General features: G+C 35.0%; 1 protein-coding gene across 1 annotated transcript in view; it reads right to left on the bottom strand.

Moving 5' to 3' along the window:
• Nucleotides 1-19,098, bottom strand: part of MALRD1 (MAM and LDL receptor class A domain containing 1) — a gene marked incomplete at both ends in the record, with an annotated part of 206,527 nt that overhangs the window by 142,591 nt on the left and 44,838 nt on the right. Inside the window, 7 exons of the mRNA XM_079538377.1 lie at nucleotides 1,470-1,641; nucleotides 3,858-4,055; nucleotides 6,230-6,317; nucleotides 14,485-14,897; nucleotides 16,535-16,902; nucleotides 17,718-17,823; nucleotides 17,972-18,124. Of these exons, the coding sequence (XP_079394503.1) occupies nucleotides 1,470-1,641; nucleotides 3,858-4,055; nucleotides 6,230-6,317; nucleotides 14,485-14,897; nucleotides 16,535-16,902; nucleotides 17,718-17,823; nucleotides 17,972-18,124 (1,498 nt within the window). The remainder of the gene's footprint in view (nucleotides 1-1,469; nucleotides 1,642-3,857; nucleotides 4,056-6,229; nucleotides 6,318-14,484; nucleotides 14,898-16,534; nucleotides 16,903-17,717; nucleotides 17,824-17,971; nucleotides 18,125-19,098) is intronic.

The raw sequence follows: 19,098 nt of genomic DNA, 5'->3' as shown, positions 1-19,098 counted from the left end.
TTTGCAGTAAATGACAACTCAGGTTCTGAAATGTTTCCACTGTGAAAAATTTCTTCATTAGCATGCCTCTGTTTTCCAGGCACTTTAGAATATGATTCTTTAAGCATGAAGTAACAGTTTTCTTCAGTAATCTTAGAAACAGTATTTTGTCAAGGAAAAACAATTAATTACATCTTGTTTGAAAACAGAATACTACAGATGGAAAATAAATGACTTGGCAGAGTAGTAATATTATCCATTTTTCTATTAAGTAATAACATTTATCAGATAAAAATATATATATATACACACATATAAACTAAACTGAACTACAATTCAGTTTAACTACGGTTGTTTCAAACTGCACTACTTAATTCCCAATTGACAGCTGAATTCACAAGACCCATTGTTGGGATAACTAGTGCTGCATACTCCTGGCAAAACTGCACAGATAACAATAGATAGTAACACATTAAAGCAAATATGTTTGCCACTTGAGAAGGCATTCTTCCAAAACTGATCAAGATGATCAGTTCACCATCAAATCACCATCAAATCACCATCAAATCACCATCAAATCACCATCAAATCACCATCAAATCACCATCAAATCACCATCAAATCACCATCAAATCACCATCAAATCACCATCAAATCACCATCAAATCAATTTGATCAACTTGATCAACTTGATCAACTTGATCAACTTGATCAACTTGATCAACTTGATCAACTTGATCAACTTGATCAACTTGATCAACTTGATCAACTTGATCAACTTGATCAACTTGATGGTGATCAAAAGATCACCATCAAATAAATTAAACAGTAACAAAAGATTGTGTAAACCTTTTTTAAAGTCTTTCGAGTCAGCTTGCAAAGTATTAGCAGGAAAATTTTATAATAGTGTGGAGAGACTACAGAATGGGAACAGCAGCAGCCAAAAACTGATGCTGATATTTCAAAAGTTGCTTTGCTGGTACAACAACCTCCTCATAGATCAGAGCATCCTCCCCAAATGGATACTACAAGAAGTCTGAGCTGACAGTACAAGGTGCTACAAGGAGTGCCGATGTCTCTTGACTTATGTATTAGTGGTATATAGACAGGGGCATGGATATGTATAAAGCCAAAGCAGCCATGTCTCCTCCAAACAAGAAGTGTGTAAAACTTGTTTTCCCAACATGCTTACATTCCATTTGTCCTCTAGCAGAAGAGGTGCATTTTTTTTATTCTGTATAGGGAGAACTTGGGGGGATTACTTATACAAGAGCATTTATAAATTTTGACCTGTTTATTAAAATCGTGTTACTAGATTTACCTATTATACTGACAACACTGATCCTGTTAATTTTCACTTAGTTACACGTGTCAGTAATAAATTAATAAACTGCTTCAATACTTTGAACTGAGCAGTTTTCCCTGTGGCAATACATACGTAGCTAAACTCAGTACAAAAAGCAGTGGACTATCTGTAAAACTTTACTCACGTAGTATGATCAGTTGATGGGCAGTGCTCTTCTTCTCCAGGATATAGTTTTGCTCCACTTCCATGTTCCCACTTAAATATTTTTGTGATGGAATCAGTTTCCGATATCTCTTGCAAGGCTGGTTGATACCATCCACACAGGGTATTATCTTCAAAATCGCAGATTTCCTTAGCTGTAGAGATGAACAGCAAATATTTCATGCTTATATAAAAAGAGGGGATTATTAATTTATACTGTTATAAAATAAATAGAAAAAAGGGATTCAATTTGTAGAACCCAATTAATACTTACACACTTCTAAATTTTATATTTTTTCCTCTTCAGATAAAATATCTATTATATTTTCTATGTTCTTTCCTATGAGGCAGATGCTTTTCAGAAATAAAGCAATTCCTTTACCCCCTTGGTAATTATTACTAAATGTATTCTGATCAGCTTTCAGGTCATTCAAATAATCTAGCACGTGATACACACTGGAATGTATGTAAAATGCATCTGATGTTATTGCGTGTTAGTCCTACTTCACTCTAACATGCTGATGATATTACAAAGTCATTGCAAATTTATTTAAAAAATCCTACACAAAAACTCTGAAAAAGCAGTTCATTATTTCAAGCAGTCCTTGAAATTCCTGAAAACTACATAATAATCCTAATATTTGACGTTGGTGTAAAGTACTGAATTTATCTTACTAAATAAATATACAGCTGCTTGTGTCTCAGTTTTTGATATCCTGAGGAACTGGACAAGAAATCCCATCCCTCACTCATAATGCATCTCCCTAAAGAATATTTGAGTGTTGAATTGGAGCTAACTGTTTCTTCATTTATGCTACTTAGTCTGCAGAATTTTGACTACAAATGATAGACTAAGGAGAAAGTGAGTTACGAATTATAGTTTCATATCTCCATTGAGGAAAAAAAGTATAGCCAGGGTAGTCTGTCTAGTTCACTATCCATATGAGGATTTGTGATGCTTCCTGAGACTACAGAGTAGCACGGTGTTATGGTATTCTACCCTGATTAAATAAAAAAACACGTTTTAAAAAAATTCCTTCAGATGCCTCTGAGAAAGATAACACTTCCCTGAGAAAACATTTCTGCCTTCATACGAGACATACTTAATTTCTTCTATTCCAGCATTGTCATTTGAGTGATAAATTGCCAACAATGCTAGCAACAATTGGAGGCTGCAGAAAAAGCAAATGTATGAAAGTATATTCTGCCCAGTACTTATCTGTCTCAGAAGGAAAAGATTGTAAGACATAATAAATTTCTGAGGAAAAAAGTGTCTATCCAGAGGTCTCTTGACATATTTTTCAGTGTAGTTTTACAACGGTTTGTGTTTTATACACATTATAGGAAATAACCACACTCACATTTATACATCAGATTAAGTCACCCAAGAAAAAGACAGGAGGAAGTCAAATGTTACTTTTATTAGCTAAGTCCTCAGTTCTGACAGAAGTGATTGGAGTTCCCTACATCATAGGTAACAAATGAAGAGATTTGATCATCAGGGAGATGTTTGTATTTCTCATGAATTAGCTTTTGAACAGAAACATTTTCAACAACTGTGTTTTAAGGCAGAAAGTCTTTGACAGTGTCTCCTATAATGCTACAGTGTGAACTGGTGCAACTCCGAAGTAATAAACAAATGTTTCAGAAATCTATGGGCATTGTCTGGTGGCACTGTCCATTATCCCAGCTCCATGGTTCTCATCAAGTCTTTGGGAATTTACAGATTGGGATTCACTGACTTTTGCGTGGAGTGCACCACACTGCGTACTCTAGCCATAGGAAAACATCTGGGACCAGTAACAGGATTAAATTTACTTTCCCACTCTAACTTAGGAGGCCTAACACTAAATTACTCTGTCAGTTCAGAATTTAAAGCTCATTTGGCAAAATCAAACTTACCAAGTGAACAAAGTAATGGCAAAAACATCATTATTTTCATAACTGAACTTCAGCAGCCAGCTGCTGAAAATACTGAATAGTCACAGAAGTAGGTAAGAAATGAACCCAAGTATCCCAGATGCATGCCCCAAACATGAGACTAGAGTTATTCTCTCTTCCAATCTGAATTGTTCAACATTTGAAAAACTTAATGTTAATTAATTTGAGAAAAGGGAATTTCTTTTTCCTATTTTGCTAGTAAGTTGAATTGGAATATAAAACATCAGTCTAACTGTCCCATTAAAAGGCAGAAAGCACCTCAGCTTTACACATTTTGAGCAAAATTTTATTCTTTTTCTAGGGAAAATCATTTTTTTAAAAAAATTATTCTTAATATTAAAAGACAAAGGTAAATAAACAGTAGTTAAAGCAATAGATTGAATAAGCAGAAACTAATAAAATAGTAAAGTACAGAATTTAGTACACTCACCACAATCCGATTCATCAGACTTATCAGAGCAGTCAGGTCTAAAATCACATTTCTGGATCATGTGGATGCAATGGCCAGAGACTCTACAGACAAATTCATTCTCTGTGCAGTTGTTCAAGGGGAGTGTGATAGGACTTGAAGTTCCTGACAGAGTTGTAGAGATTGTTGGCAAGCTTCCTTTAAAAGACAAGGAAAATTCTGAGAAACAGAACAAAGGCACTCAGATTTCAAATTATTTCTTTCCTTGCCACTCACATCATTTCTCAAAGTTATAGCTTTACTGGAAAAAATTCTGGGTGGCCAGGCCGTTTTTTTTTTAAATGCTGCCCAGCAGACAGTCAATTGAACATGCGATTGCTAGGTTTCCTTGGTGGAAAGCCCTAAGTTGGTCATGTCAGCAAACCACCAGTTACACAGCCCTTAACATCTGTAGGAACTTAAGCCTCTTACCTGGCTTTCAAATTTAAACAAAACTCCAAAAACTAATAACAGGGAGACCTTCAGAACAGTTAAAAAAAAACTCAGTTTCCTTGAGAAGAAAAGCTAACAGATTGTTAGATAACAGTAGCCTTTTTACAACATATTGATTACTATAATTAACTGTACAAATTGCCAGATAATCTTTTAACCTTTCAATTTCATCAATAACGAAATATTTTTTTCCCTCTACAAAAATTAATGTGATATCATTAACTTGTCCCACCACTGCTTTTCAATCCATTCTTCTTGTGTTTTTCCTTCTGTTCTTTACTATGCACCTTTCTTCAGGCTTACTCTCACTTCTTAAAAACCTCTGCTATCATTGTCCAGAAAAAGGATTTTCATTATACAATTCCTTCTTTGAATTTAATCACTAATGAAATCATTAGGTGTAGTGCACAACGCACTACAGTAATAGTAATACAATAAGGTAATACACCTAGGTTAATTAAAAACTACATGTGAAGACTTGATATGAAAAATGTCTGGAACAGTAATTTTTTTCCTCCTTAAGGCACAGTACCATCCAGACATAATAAATTCCCTACAAGAAAGAGCTATCTCTTTTGTAAGGTAACAACCACCTCTATGATATCAAATGAATGATGCACTAATACTATCTTTAGATTTAAACAAAAAATGAAAGAGGAGAAACCTTTTGAATGGTTATTCATCATAGTTTTATATATATGTATAAAACATATATATATAACATATATATGTATTAGTTTCATATATATAAAAAACTATGATGAATAACACATTTTATATAATAGTTATATTATGTATACTATATCTATAATTATATATAATATGATTATAATATTATATATATACTATATATAACTATATAACTTATAGATATTAGTTATATAGTTACATAGTTATATGATATAATAAATGTATCTACAACTCCTAATAGCATCAAGAACCTTATTGACCAGAAATTTTTGAACAGAGATGCCACATTCAAGACTCTGCTCCAACTCGCTCTGGAAAATGAAAAACTTTTGCAAACACAATAACCTTTAGGACAGATCAACTCCTTTCCCTTATTATTTGAAATAATCCATTTTCTATAATTTGTGAAACACCATTTTGTCTAGGAGCAAACATATCTGAAATGCCAATAGTTTAAAGCATTCAAATTGTGCAAAATTGTCAAAACTGTATGCTCAAATTCCTACATCTTTGATATTACATATGTGAGTTTACCATGAAGTTAATTAGCCCATCTCTCCTTGTTTGAATTTCTTAAGTGGCATCTGGGAGCTGGAATAGGTTTCCCAAAGAAGTTGTGGATGCCCAGAGAGGTGTTCAGGCTGAATGCAGCCCTAGGTAGCCTGATGTAGTAAGTAGCAATCCGGCTCGTGGCAGGAGGGTTAGAACTAGATGATACTTCAGGCCGTTTCCAAGGCAAGCCATTCTATGATGATCCATCAGGCTATATATAAAGATGCAGCTAATAGTAGTCCCCTTAAAATCCCCTTAAAATAAGGCAGACTGCCTTATTATCTGAACTGCTTGCACACTGTAAAGTGAGTGCCCATGTAACAACTTTAAATATTATTCAGGAGAGGAGGAAGGTTGTATTAAACAGATTTCACTGAATGAAAATTCAGTTTTCTTACACTTACACTACTAGAAGGAAAATAAATCTAGCAAACGAAATTCCAGAGAATATGGAAGCTCCCTATTTGTTAAGAACTTGTTTAAAATGATCTCTTTAGGTCCCTAAGTGCACTACTATTTCCTGTCTGAATTTCCTTGTTAGACTGACTTAGTTTGATCTGGTTGTGTTTTTCCAGAAGAAAACTTTATGTTACTTACAAATAACAGAAAACAATCAGTGCATGGAAAAGGGATTTATATAGCTTCAAATCTGTCCTTACCATTGTAAACAGCACAGTCTAGAAATGACATGTCATCAAGTCCAATGTCTCCAGTGAAACCATCTCCTACTGTACCTTGCACCAAGATCTGGGGAAGCAGTAATTAAAAAAATCATTTTTCAGTGTACAGTAGAATTCCACTTCTTATTAAATATTTCATATTGATCGATAGAAAAGTCATTTTCCATGTTTCACACTTAAAATAAGATTAAATTTGTTCTAGGGGATATATTCTATTTAGAGACAGTTTACAGAAGGGGCTAATTATTATCAGCTTTCATTGGTGGTCACATTAATCATAGTGAACCATAATACAATGGTTAGCTTTACAGTCATGTAAATCCACTGAAACATCATTGTGATATAAAATGATAGCAAGACATTATCATAAGTTGCACATTATGATTAGCTCCTTTGATACTCACTGTAACAATATTACTAATGGTCAATTATAATAACATTTATGTGAATAAATTATATAGCCTCAAACCTCTGTATGATGAAAACAGTTAAATAGGTTATAGGTATGTTCTAGAGTCCTTTGAGGAAAAATATTCTAAATATTCTACAAATTCATTAGAATTGTCAATGTTAAAGTTGCTCACTTTCTCATTATTATCTAATACCAAGGAATAGCTGTTAATATAGGTGAATAGATGTTAATATAGGTGAAATAATCTGTGGATGACTGAATAAGCCTATTTATTTTGAGTCAGTACTGAACTGTAAAAACCTGAGTGAGTGATTAGGGAAAGATTTAATGAGAATTTCCTTGATGTAGCTATTTTATAAGTCACTATTCACAAATGAAGAGGGAGGGAGAAAGAGAGAGAGAAAGAAAACAAAGCCTTCTAAAACCATAACATACACACACACAAAAGCAGACATATACATTTTTTTTTTCAAAATAAAATAAAAATGCTTAGAAACAGGACAAATTAATGTGCCTAGTATTTGGAAATGTCATACGTGAACATGTATTATTTCAAAGTGACAAAATCTCATAGATTTTTGTCTATGAGTGACAAAAGTGACAAAATTAGCATAAATAAGCTAAAATTCAGACAGTGGCAGAGAGTTTGTTAAGCTAATTTATATAGTTATTAACAAGACAAAACCAAGCTCTATAAACTCTCTTTTTCAGTGGGATTGTGTTCAACTGACTGATGTGAACTGGTAGGTTGAGAGGCTTCTCTCCCCACAACTCCCTGTGACCATCTAGCCAGCTGCAACACTGTAAAGATGTGCTTATTTATCACCTCCTACCAACCTTCCCCTGAAGGAAATAAAACTCCTATCTCTCCTTAAGTAATAATACCTTTATTAAGGGTATAGCAATACCCAGTGACAGAGCTACCATCACACTGTAGGAGTAAGGCAAACTGGAAAATCTTTCTATTGAAACAATGGTAATAATAATATCAATAAATTAATATCTCCCCTTCTTCCCCTTTTTATATTAATATTTTATATTTTTATTTACTTGGGGAGTGGCATGTAGCAAGGATTCAGTCAGTAAGACAGAAAAAAACTACATAGGTTCATGCTAAAATAAACATCTCTTAATGGACTTTGTGCACATTCAAGTATTAGAGGTATTGTTCCAACCGATAAGGAGGCATAATTTATTGGTTTCTTTTCAGTTGTGGTTTCTTTAGAGATTTTAGAAATGAGGACCTGTATAATCAATAGATATCAAGATGTTATAATCACAATATAATTGTATAAACAATAGATATCAAGATGTTATAATCACAATATAATCAAGAGAGTTAGGCAAAATAGACAACGATCACAAAAAGAGAATAGGTGGAAGAGCTTACCCTTTGGCTGAGCTCACCACAAAACACCAAAAGAGGTGATCTCCAGAAGAGATCCTTCCCCTCTGGTAGCCAGCTCTTAAATAGGTCTAGGAGGAGTAGAGCCTGGCTCCACCCCTTCCGGCAGCACAGGTGAATTGCCTTCACCTGTGCTCCTCTGGCTGACTCATGGCTCGCCTCAGGTGATTAATCAGATGTTCAGGCCATGACTCAGCAGTTCCCATACAGGACCATATTGTCTTGCTTTTGGTAGTTTAAAATTTAAAATAAAATTTATTAATAAGCTATTTCTGCAGTATAAAACTTCCGCCTGCCACTACGGTTAAACATTGACCACTTAAATAATTTGCCTGCAAAATTCTGCAAACTTCATAAGCTATTATTAAACTATCTCCAGGGAATTCATCTACCATGAAATTCATTTCACATCTCATTTATTATTTGAATGAGGATGAATAGTTCCCAAGTTTTCCAGCTTCAGGACTTCAAGATCGAGTCTGAATGAAGACTACAGAGGTGGCAAGAGATGTACTACATAAAGTATGCTTCTTATGGATTAAGAAGCAAAACATATTAGAACGACACCTTATATGCAAATATTATTGATCTCTTTATATTTTGAACCAAGTAGATTTTTGAAGGGTGAAGGAACACTATAACAAATGTTTCTATGATAATTACAATGAATAACATTGTTCTGTACACGTTCTATTTTTATAGTAATCTGTAGTTCTATCACTACTCAATTCCCTCAGAAGGTTAGCAAAATTAAATCTTAATTTCCATGTGTGAGAATCCTTCCTTTTTTTTTGGCTCAAAGCTTGCTTCCTGAGGTTTTTCTTTTGATAAGACTCTGAGTGACTCATCAAGGAGGCAAGTGATGGGTGCTAACTGTGTGACAATGGATATCGCTTTGGGAACATTTGAAAGCCCCTTCCCCCAGAGCTGCTTGCTCTGTAGAAGAGCGGAAGAGAGTGCTCAGGAGTGTTCACTGGCGGAAGATCTGGCCTGTGACTAAATAACTCCTGTTTGCTATGGAAGGCTGGGGGATGATACCATTGTATCCTGCGAAGGCAAGCTACAAGTTGGTGCCTCCCCACTTCCTCTTATCTGCTGGCAAGGCCAGAAAGATAAGAACTAAGGAGGTTCCTGCTGAGATCCCAGAGCCAGAAGCTGCCACCGCAAGGAGAACTGACTCAACCACCTTGGGTTTGAGCTGTCACTCCAAAGATAGCTGACTCAACCACTTTGAAGCATTGAAAAGGGGCAATCATCACCATGGTCGTCGTTGTACAACTCTGCCCAACGACCCACCACTACTGAGGATCAAAGACGGAACTACAAACCTCGCTGGATCCATGGTGGTGACTATGTCCCTCTTGCTGCCTATAAAGACTCCTTGCTTCTTCTCTTCTATCTTTTCTATCGCCCTCCTTCCCTTCCCTTCCCTTCCCCATTACCCTAATTATAGTAGTATCCGTCCTCCCCTTCCCCATTTCCCTGATTAAGATTTGTAATAAACTGGTCGGACCAACATTTGAACAGTTGCTTCTTAATCTCACGCCGGGTATATAGGTAATAAAAGATCCTCCTCTCCCTCCTATAAATTGGAGCGAGACACCATGTAAACATAATTTTAGCTAGGATGAAATTCACTGAGGTATGGAAAACTCTAAAGATACCTGCAAAGGAAATAGAGATTGAAGTCCTGATGTACATAGCTAGTCACATGGACAAACAACATATTGGGTCTGTCGCAGGAAGTATCAACAGTATTACATAGTGATTTTATTAGAAGATAGAACTTGCTAATTTTGATTAGAGTTATTACAGTTATCTCTGATGAGAGACCAGGTGGTTTGGTTGGAAGGGGATAGAAACATACAAGTGTATAATAGTACAAACAAATTAAAGACTATTTTGTCTTAAGTTTCTGAAAGCAAACGTGGGATAGAAATGCACTTCATTGCGTACCTCTGAAATATACTAATCTATATTTTAGAAGTGCTACGTATACACAAAGAAAAAGTGTCAAGAAAAGTAAACAGTTTCTTATGAGACAGTAGAATTTGTGTATATTCTTGGACAAACTATAGAGCCACTCATTGCATTTAATCTATGCCAAAATTTCTTTCTTGTTTTAAAGATATCTTCATCCACTGAAGTCACAGTAAGTCTTCACTCTGACCATTTTTTCAAGAACGTGTCAAGATATTCCCATCTCAAGACTTATACAACAAAGGAAAACTACTTAACAAGTAAAGATAAATTCTAAGAAAAAATGTGACTAAAGAAATACTGCCATACTAAAAGATGTTGATACTTCCAACAGTACAGACATGAAGTTTTCTATAGAATTTGGCCTGGCACAGTTCCCAAACACCATAATAGTATCATGATCATTTCTACAAGTCACTGCCTGCCAGGATATACTTTAACAAGATAAGAGTTGAATAGCAATTGTACAGCGTAAATCTGATTAACGTCTATAAATATCCAAGGTGTGGGAGACAAAAGGATGAGGCCAGACTCTTTTCAGTGGTGTGTGGTGATAGGACATGGGGAAATGGCTACTGAAGCATAGGAAGTTCTGCACAAATGTGCGTAAGAACTTCACAGTGAGGGTCATGGAGCACTTGAACAGGCTGCCGGTTCTCCTTCTCTGGAGATGGTCAAGACCTGTCTAGACTCCTACTTGTGCAACCTGATCTAGGGAGCCTGCTTCAGCAGGGGGGCTGGACTCAATGATCTCTAGGGGTCTGTTCCAGCCCCTACAATTCTGTGATTCTGTGATATCTGAAAACAAAAGGTTAGCGTATAACAAGTTAACAGGTATCAGAGATGAAAGAAGCCAACACAGAGGACAAAGACGAAGAAACACAGATAATGCCTGGAGAGGGAATTACCAAGCTGCAACAAACACAGATGAATAACAATACATATGAAGCATAATTGCAGAAATGAAAAGCCACAGAAACTAATAGCAACATTTAATAGACAAAAACAAACAAACAAACAAAAAAAAAAACAAACATGAATCTCAGCAGATAATTGGGAAAAGCACAAAGAATAGTAGGGAAAGAAAGATAAATTGAAAGCTGAAAATGAAGTTGTTGCTAGAGTAGAAATGCCTTATGACAAAACACTTGAGAGAAAATTACTACCAGTGAATGACCAAGAATTATAATGGAAAAATGAACATAAGTAGGTATTAGAAGTCTAATAAACAGTGAAGTCCTTGATGAATTTAGAGCGTCTTTCAACAATGGATTTTGGTGAAAAATATAAATTTGACCAACAAAATTTAATGAACTCCAACTCATATGTTAGCATAATTTAGGCCTGGTACAAGGAAACAAACAATCAAATCAAGCCAGAAGCATCCTATAGGATGGTTCTCACAGTTTTTTGTTGTTGTATGTCTTAAAACTCTGAAGGGTTCCTCTGTGCCTTCTCCTCTGCTCCAGGATCTGATGTTGTGCCCATCAACTGCTGAATTTGGAGGCACTTCCTATTGCAGTCACTGAGCCTTAGCACATATATGAGGAAGTTAACATCAAGGTCTTTTAGGATTCTCCTGGACTTGTTTATATCAGCTGTGTGGTGTTCCCAGTTAACATCTGACAAGTTGAAGTCTCCATAAGCACCTAGATGTCTGTCTTAGTTCCTTAAAGAAAAATTATTCAGTGTCATCATTGTGGGTAGGTGTCTTATAGTAGACTCACACAGTGACATCCCCTTTATTTGCTTATCCCTTAATCCTTATGCAGAGGCTCTCAACCATGTTGTCACCAACTAACAGCTCCATACAGTCCAGCCAGCCCCTTCATTACATGTAGCATCACACTGTTACTTCTCCTGCCCTGATCGTCTCCTCTGCAGAGCCCACAGCTGTCCATCACAGCACAGCAAAGTTGTTTTCTGATGTCTCATGTAGAAATGATACTCAGTGACTGCAATGAGGAGTGTTTCCCAGTTCAGCAGTTGATGGACACATCAGAATCTGGCACAGGGAAACTCTTCAGGGTTCTGACAGGACATAAAACGGGGTTTAAACAAAACCCCGTTTTTTTAAAATAAAACGAGGACATAAAACAGGGGTTAAGATACATATATTTTTAATAACATTGTTTGCAATAGAATAAAGGTCCCTTAATTATGACAAAAAGATGACCACAATGCTCAGGGGGATTGATTTGCTATTTTCACATAACACAATAATTTCCCTTTTCTGTATTCCTTTTTCTGAAATTTGAATGAATAGAGCAAACTGAAACAGCTACATTTATCTAGAGATGTAGAAATAGAATCTTTGCACTTTATTTTGAAACTACGTCAGGTTCTATGATTATTCAGTGAAGATGAAAGCAAATGCCATTCACCATTGATAAAAGTTAGGCAACAATGGACAGATTGTTACTTTGCTGTCTTTTCAAATGCACTTATAAGGAAAAAGCATGTAAGTAGACATCTCAGGGATATGAAAATAAATTTGATGTAAAGATGTAAGTACACTCAACAGACTGTTTTATTTTCCATGTTGAATCAAGTGCACTGTAAAAAGTAACATCTTTGACAAGGAATATATTTCCACTTGCAGTTTTCAGCAAAAGTAAATTAATGCAACTTCCTGCTCTATTTTCAAAATCGCAGGGGCTGATTATTTCTGTAATGCATCTAGGAAGTTACATATGCAGAATTGTTACTGAAATATTGCAGATGAATACTGTACTCCTTTGCTTACAGGGGGAATCACAAGTTCTCATACAATCATAGAATCTTTTGAGTTGGAAGGGGCCTCTAAAAGTCATCTAGTTCAACTTCCCTGCAATGAACATGGACATTTAGACTTGAATCAGATGCTCAGAGCCCCATTCAACCTGACCTTGATTGGATCTAACAGTGGGACTTCCACTGTATCTCTTGGCAATCTGTTCCAGTGCCTCACCGTCCTTATCGGAGAAAACTACTTCCTTATATCCAATTTAAATTTCCACTCTTTTGATTTAAAACCATTTTCCCTTGTTCTATCATAACAGACTCCGTGAAAGAATCCTCTTTCTTACAGTCCCCCTTTAGATTCTGAAAGGCTGCTTCCAGGTCTCCCCAGAAACTTCTCTTCCCCAAACTGGATAACCTCATCTCTCTCAGCTTGTCCTCATACAGGAGGTGCTCCATCCCTTGGATCATTTTAGTGGCCTGCCTCTTGAGACACTCAACTCCTCCCAAGAAAGTGAGAATTGCAGCTCTCCATTCAAGTTCAAGAACTTCCCAGAAAGTCCCGAATATACTCAGTAAATACTCATATTAGAATACCAGATTATTAAGTTCCTTTCAAAGTTCTCTGTCATAACATTTTCTGAATTCAAAAGGAAAATAGGATCAGGTACAGGTACAAAGTATGTGTAGCCAATAGGGCTAGCTTTATTAGTAGTTAATTTTAGCATCAGAAATACACTTAATCTTGGCTCAGAGACCATCTTTTTTCTTTTTCATTTAAAAAATTTACCTCTGAATTTCCTGATTCACTCATCTGATCAATTCTGCTCACTGATATCTTATTTAACACTGATATAAAATATCTAATGGAACAGTAACAAACTTCAGCCACAGTTTGATAGCATCTAGAACAGAGGTTTCCTGTGAAATTTAAAGTTCTGAAAAAAAGGTTGAGAAGGAGCTGACATGGTCAATGGAAACTGACAACATGACAACTGTTTAGTCTACTGTAATTGGCTTTACCTGTATGGAAACATTCTCAAAAATGTCAACATGTAAGGCATACTATTGATAAACAATGATCTTTTTCATGGAATGTGACAAACAAATGACAGACTTGCATAATGAGGGAAGAGGAATATGTGGTATCAGTTACCTTATATAGATGCTTATCTTTTAAATTTCCAAGAGAAAAAGTAAAGGTATAAGTTAAAAAAAATCTAGACCATCTTCAGAATCTACAGTTTATTTACACCCTAGGTACCTCAAAAAACAAAACAAAACAAAAAAAAAAACAACACCATCCTGCTTTATAGTATCAAGTGAATCTAAACATTTCCTTTTCAATCTGAATATCACCTATGAGATATTAAGCACTTCAAACACTGGGGAAACAGTCCAGAAATGTAAGCAAGCTGTTTTGCAGCAGATCTACAAAGAATTCATTGTAAACAACGCTCAAAAGAAAATCTCCTACTTTAAATATCATTTGTTCATACTCAAAAGATTACCACCTTTTTAGGGATGGGAGAAAATAAATTCCACCAAAAAAAAATATTCAGAAGTACTTCCTCAAAGACAATCAACCTACAAACATACTGCAAAGTCAATGTGATCAGATGGTTACTAAGACCTTTTAGATTGCACTGTCATTTATAAACTTTCGGAGTTTTACTTTGTATCAAGCAAACATATCATAACCTAGAGAGAACATACCTGAAATGGCTTAGAGCTGCTGATGTACAGCGTCTGTCTTATCCATCTTTCTCCTTGATTTCCATATTTGTACCACAGCAGTATTCCCTTGGTATTACTCATAGTTCTCTGGAAGACTGACAAAGTATAAACTTGCTTTCCAGACATATGATAATGGAAGCGAAAAATGCAGGTTTGATTGTAAGTAGGGTTGAAGAGAGGACTAAGCAAAACTGCTTTATCTTCAAATTCTTGTGGCTCTGAAGACTCCATGTACAGGTAATGTCCCAGACTAGTGCCTGTCGTGTGATCCTTTAATGGTCCTGTATTAACTGTAGGGGTTGGTCCTTGTATCCTGATCCAGTCAAAGTCATCCTCAGTGTCCTGTGCCCAATTGCATAGCCCATTTTCGAAGTCACACTGTAGGTCAGGGTCTGAAATGTGTGCAGAACAAAATGTCAGGTGTAAAGTAAGCAGAACAATATCAGAAAGTGGTATTGCTTTAATATACTCTTTATTCACTGTCTTTCTGAGAAAAAGAAAATAATTTGTTTCCTTTTTCCTTTTCAAATACATGTAATATAGACCCATTTGGTTTTTGAAATAATTCTCCCCCCCCCAGAAAAAAAACAAATTTACCCCTGTATAGGGAAAAATAAAATAAAACGAAAGAAAAGCCTTTAGTTAACTTCTTTCTCTCTCATTACATCTGGTAATCAATACTTCATTCATTCAATAAATACTGTGAAGAACTATTTAATAGCATGAAGAGTAAAATGATTAATGCATTTTTTATAATTAAAGTATGAAAAAAACCCTGAAGGTTGTTTTTTTGTTTGTTTGTTTGTTTTGTTTTGTTTTTCTTTCTTTTTTTTTTTTTTTAAACTGATGAACTGGATGAAATAAATCATAGACCTTAACTTTGTAGTTAGATCCAATAAGTGACTTAATATGTTTTCATATGACAGACGCTAAACTCAAAAGGCATTTATAACACATTATTTAACATCAAGACAAAATATACTGATTAGAATTACTAATTCTAATTCTGAGTATTAGAAATGGTTGTGTTGCTGCTTTTCATCTACCTTTCATAAACAGTAATTAATGATTAATATGTAATTATTAATCACACAACATTTTATGTAAGCTTCTGTTACAATGTTTAAAATTTCAAAATCAGTCATTCAGTATCTCCTTACTGAAGACTACAACATGCGTAAAGGAAGATAAGCATTTTACAGGTGGGAAAACTGAGATAGTCTGGAAACCGTCTTTGAAACTCAGATTGTACTGTCTTTGAAATTCAGATCATACACAGCAGATATCAGTGCAGTCTGGTATCTCCTCAAGCATGTAGGGTGTCCACTGTTTCTCAAGCTCACTCTGATTTGCATAATTTGGTTACCATAGGATATGGTAAAGCATCTGCTAGTTAATTTTAATATTAGTGTTTTTGAGTTCTTAAAATTGATGAAAGCATGCTTGGGTGAGAAAAATCAATCTCTGCCCTTTAGCACTACAACTGAATGCCAAAAACGTGAATGATCAACAGTTCTACTCAATTCCTACAAGTCATTTCTCTGAAAGAGAAAGGGATGCACAAAATAACTAGTAACTTCTAATAATACAGATAGTTTAATATTTTCTAGCTAGACAGATCTATATAGAGATAGGACGTACACATCTTTCAGTCTATGTATATTATTTTATTTTTATCAGCGTAGCCCAAACCACCACATTAACTGAGATCAACTGGAAGAATGAATTCTTTCCACTAAAATAAACTTGTAATGCATGTGTGTATTTTACAAAAGAATTAAAGAAATATGACTCATTAGAATAAAAGAGGTTGATTTACAATTACATTTACCCTCAAATGTTACTCATCATACACATTTAGGCTAATAATTTTCAGAGAATTCTATCAGTAACTATATTGGGTTGCATCACCACCGGCTATGACACTGATATGCTGTACTTGTACTCTGCACTTTTTATTTTTATTTTTTAAATGAAGAGATTAATTGGCAGTTTGTTTTGCTATAAAGTAATAACGGAAAGTACTCACTGCACTTGTCTTCATCTGATCCATCCCCGCAGTCATCCACAAGATCACACATCAATAAACGGCTAATACACGCTTTTGTGTCCCTGCACCAAAACCAATTAGGACCTTCACAGCTTAATGCTGGAGGTGGAAGAGCACAGTTTTCAAATGTAATATCATCAATTGCTGAGACACCATCATAAAATCCCAAGCTGATTTTATTGAGTGACAATTGGAAGGAATGTGAAAGACGTCCAAGCTGAATGACTGAGTTCAACCACTGATTTCCCTGGTTGTAATAGACCCTCCAAAGAACAGTAGGCTCATCTAGCCCATCCACAAGCAGTTGCATCTCTGCTGCTCCGACTGAATGTCCATAATTGTAATACCTAAAATAACAAAAACAAAGCTTTATTACCTTTTTTTTAAAATAGTATCTTAAAACGTCATTTTAAAGTCATTAATATATAACTGAGTGAACATATAGCTAAACTGTTTTTGTTCCTCATTCTGTTTCCAGAAGTGTGGTATTTCCAGACCTACACATCAACTCTTTGATAAACATTTTTCTACAGTAAATATATTTGACATTACTGAGCAACACACAGAATAATGCTAAAATCATGCAAAGATTTATTTAAGCCATACAAATTTGACATTAATATACAAATAATTACAGTTCGAGACGAGATTCTACAGAGACTGTGGTGAGAAAATAGCTGAAATACTTTTTTCCCCTATGAATATTGGAAAAGGATTGAAACTGGATTTCCAATTCTTGCACTGGAGTTATCTTTCAAAGAAGGTACAATTCAATTTTGGATACTCTACTGATAACTCAAATGATGACTCAGTGAGGTACTAAACTTTTGGATGATTTCTAAGTCTTGAGAGAACATTTTCAATTTGATTTTAAGTCAAAATATTATCAAAATACTAGAGATATTTTCCTGTGTATATGCAGACATTGTCCTTTAACATAACTTTGCTGAAAGCCTTACAACAAATAAATCCTAGGTTTCAGTTCTGTTCTACAGATTATATCTACATATTGGTCATAATGTAGACTGTCTGATAAAGGAATAGACGAAGATAATAAATACTGTAGAGGAGGCTGTGTACTACTGTAAATTATAGCCACAATTTCAATCCAAGAGAAACAATGAGAGATGATCCAGAATCTTTAAAAAAATTTTTCCCATACCAAAAGGACATTGTGCAATTTGATCCTGTTTGTCTGAACTCTGGGCTTTGTAGCTGAGCAACTTGTGAAATCCTGCTGCTGTTTTTCAAAATGAACATAAAGTGACCTAACAAAAGAAAACATAAAACAACTTTTCAGGCTGAAGAAAGACATTGTTTCTATGTTTGGAAATAGTTTACAATCACCACTTTAAAACTGATTAAAGAGAAGTGTATCTACATCAGCCCTTTGTGTCTAGGCCTGGATTGATTTACCTTCAGACTTGTTATAGGTATGATCTTGAGGAGGAGCTTGCTGCTTTAAAGCACGTTCAAGAGAACTGCTGGAACTTCTTATCCAATCAAATCCATCTGCATTTGCAGTTTCAAACCAACCACAGTTATCTCTTTCAAAGTCACACACAGAAGCTGAAATGAGGTAAGAAACATTTCTTTTTGTCTCTGTGCAAGACATGACTAGGAAAGCTTTACAATGTAAAAAGGAAATAAAACATTTCCGATATGTCACCACCATCCTAGAAAAAAAAAAGTATTAGAGCATTGTGGGGAAAAGATGCTGTATTTGTTTTATAAAAATGGAGTAAGATAACAGTCCCACAGGAACATCCAAGCTAAATCTATACACAATGGATACATAAAGTGAAGACTTTTCTCTAAAAGCAATGCAGACAAAGCACACAATGCGGGTGAGGAGCTGCTGAAAACAGACCTCGCAATCTCATGCTGCAAAGCAGAAAAACAGAGCACACAAAGCAATAAAAAGACTTCTGCCAGATCTTTTAGGGAATAAATGCTAGTGTCAGAATAAATTCTTTATTTCCCAAATTTCAGCAAATATGCTAAAGGTAACAAAAACATTCTTCTAGTTGTAAAAGAAATCAAGCTAAATACCAGGTATTAAAGAAATGCCACAATATTGGTAAAAGGAGGACATCTCTGAAACACAAAATACTGTATTAACAAAGGCTTGAAAAATATATTCATCTGCATTCTTCAGTACTTCATTAACACAGCAATAATACATTACAAAATATATAAAATGCAAAATAAATGGATTGAAAGATGAATGAAAAATATACATTAATATTTATAATATTTAAACAGAAGCAGCATCATATTTTCCTCTTCTGCACTTAAAAAATTCCTCTCTAATCACAGAATGATACTTTCGCTTACTGTCATTAGAACAAGCATTCAATGGAAAACATTAGGAAAACTATTCCAAGAACTTTTACCCAGTGCTTCATTAATTATGCATAAGCCACAAAATATTCACAGACATGACTACCATTTCTACCATTGTTTTATAAAGATTTATCACAATGTGTTTTGGCCATTTCAAATGACATCTCATGGAAAAGAGAATTATATTCCATTGATGG

The sequence above is a fragment of the Tetrao urogallus genome (assembly GCF_951394365.1).
Source record: "Tetrao urogallus genome assembly, chromosome: 7".
Classification (NCBI taxonomy): Eukaryota; Metazoa; Chordata; class Aves; order Galliformes; family Phasianidae; genus Tetrao; species Tetrao urogallus.
Note: the sequence above shows the minus strand (reverse complement) of the source record. Positions and strands in the feature narration are given on the sequence as shown.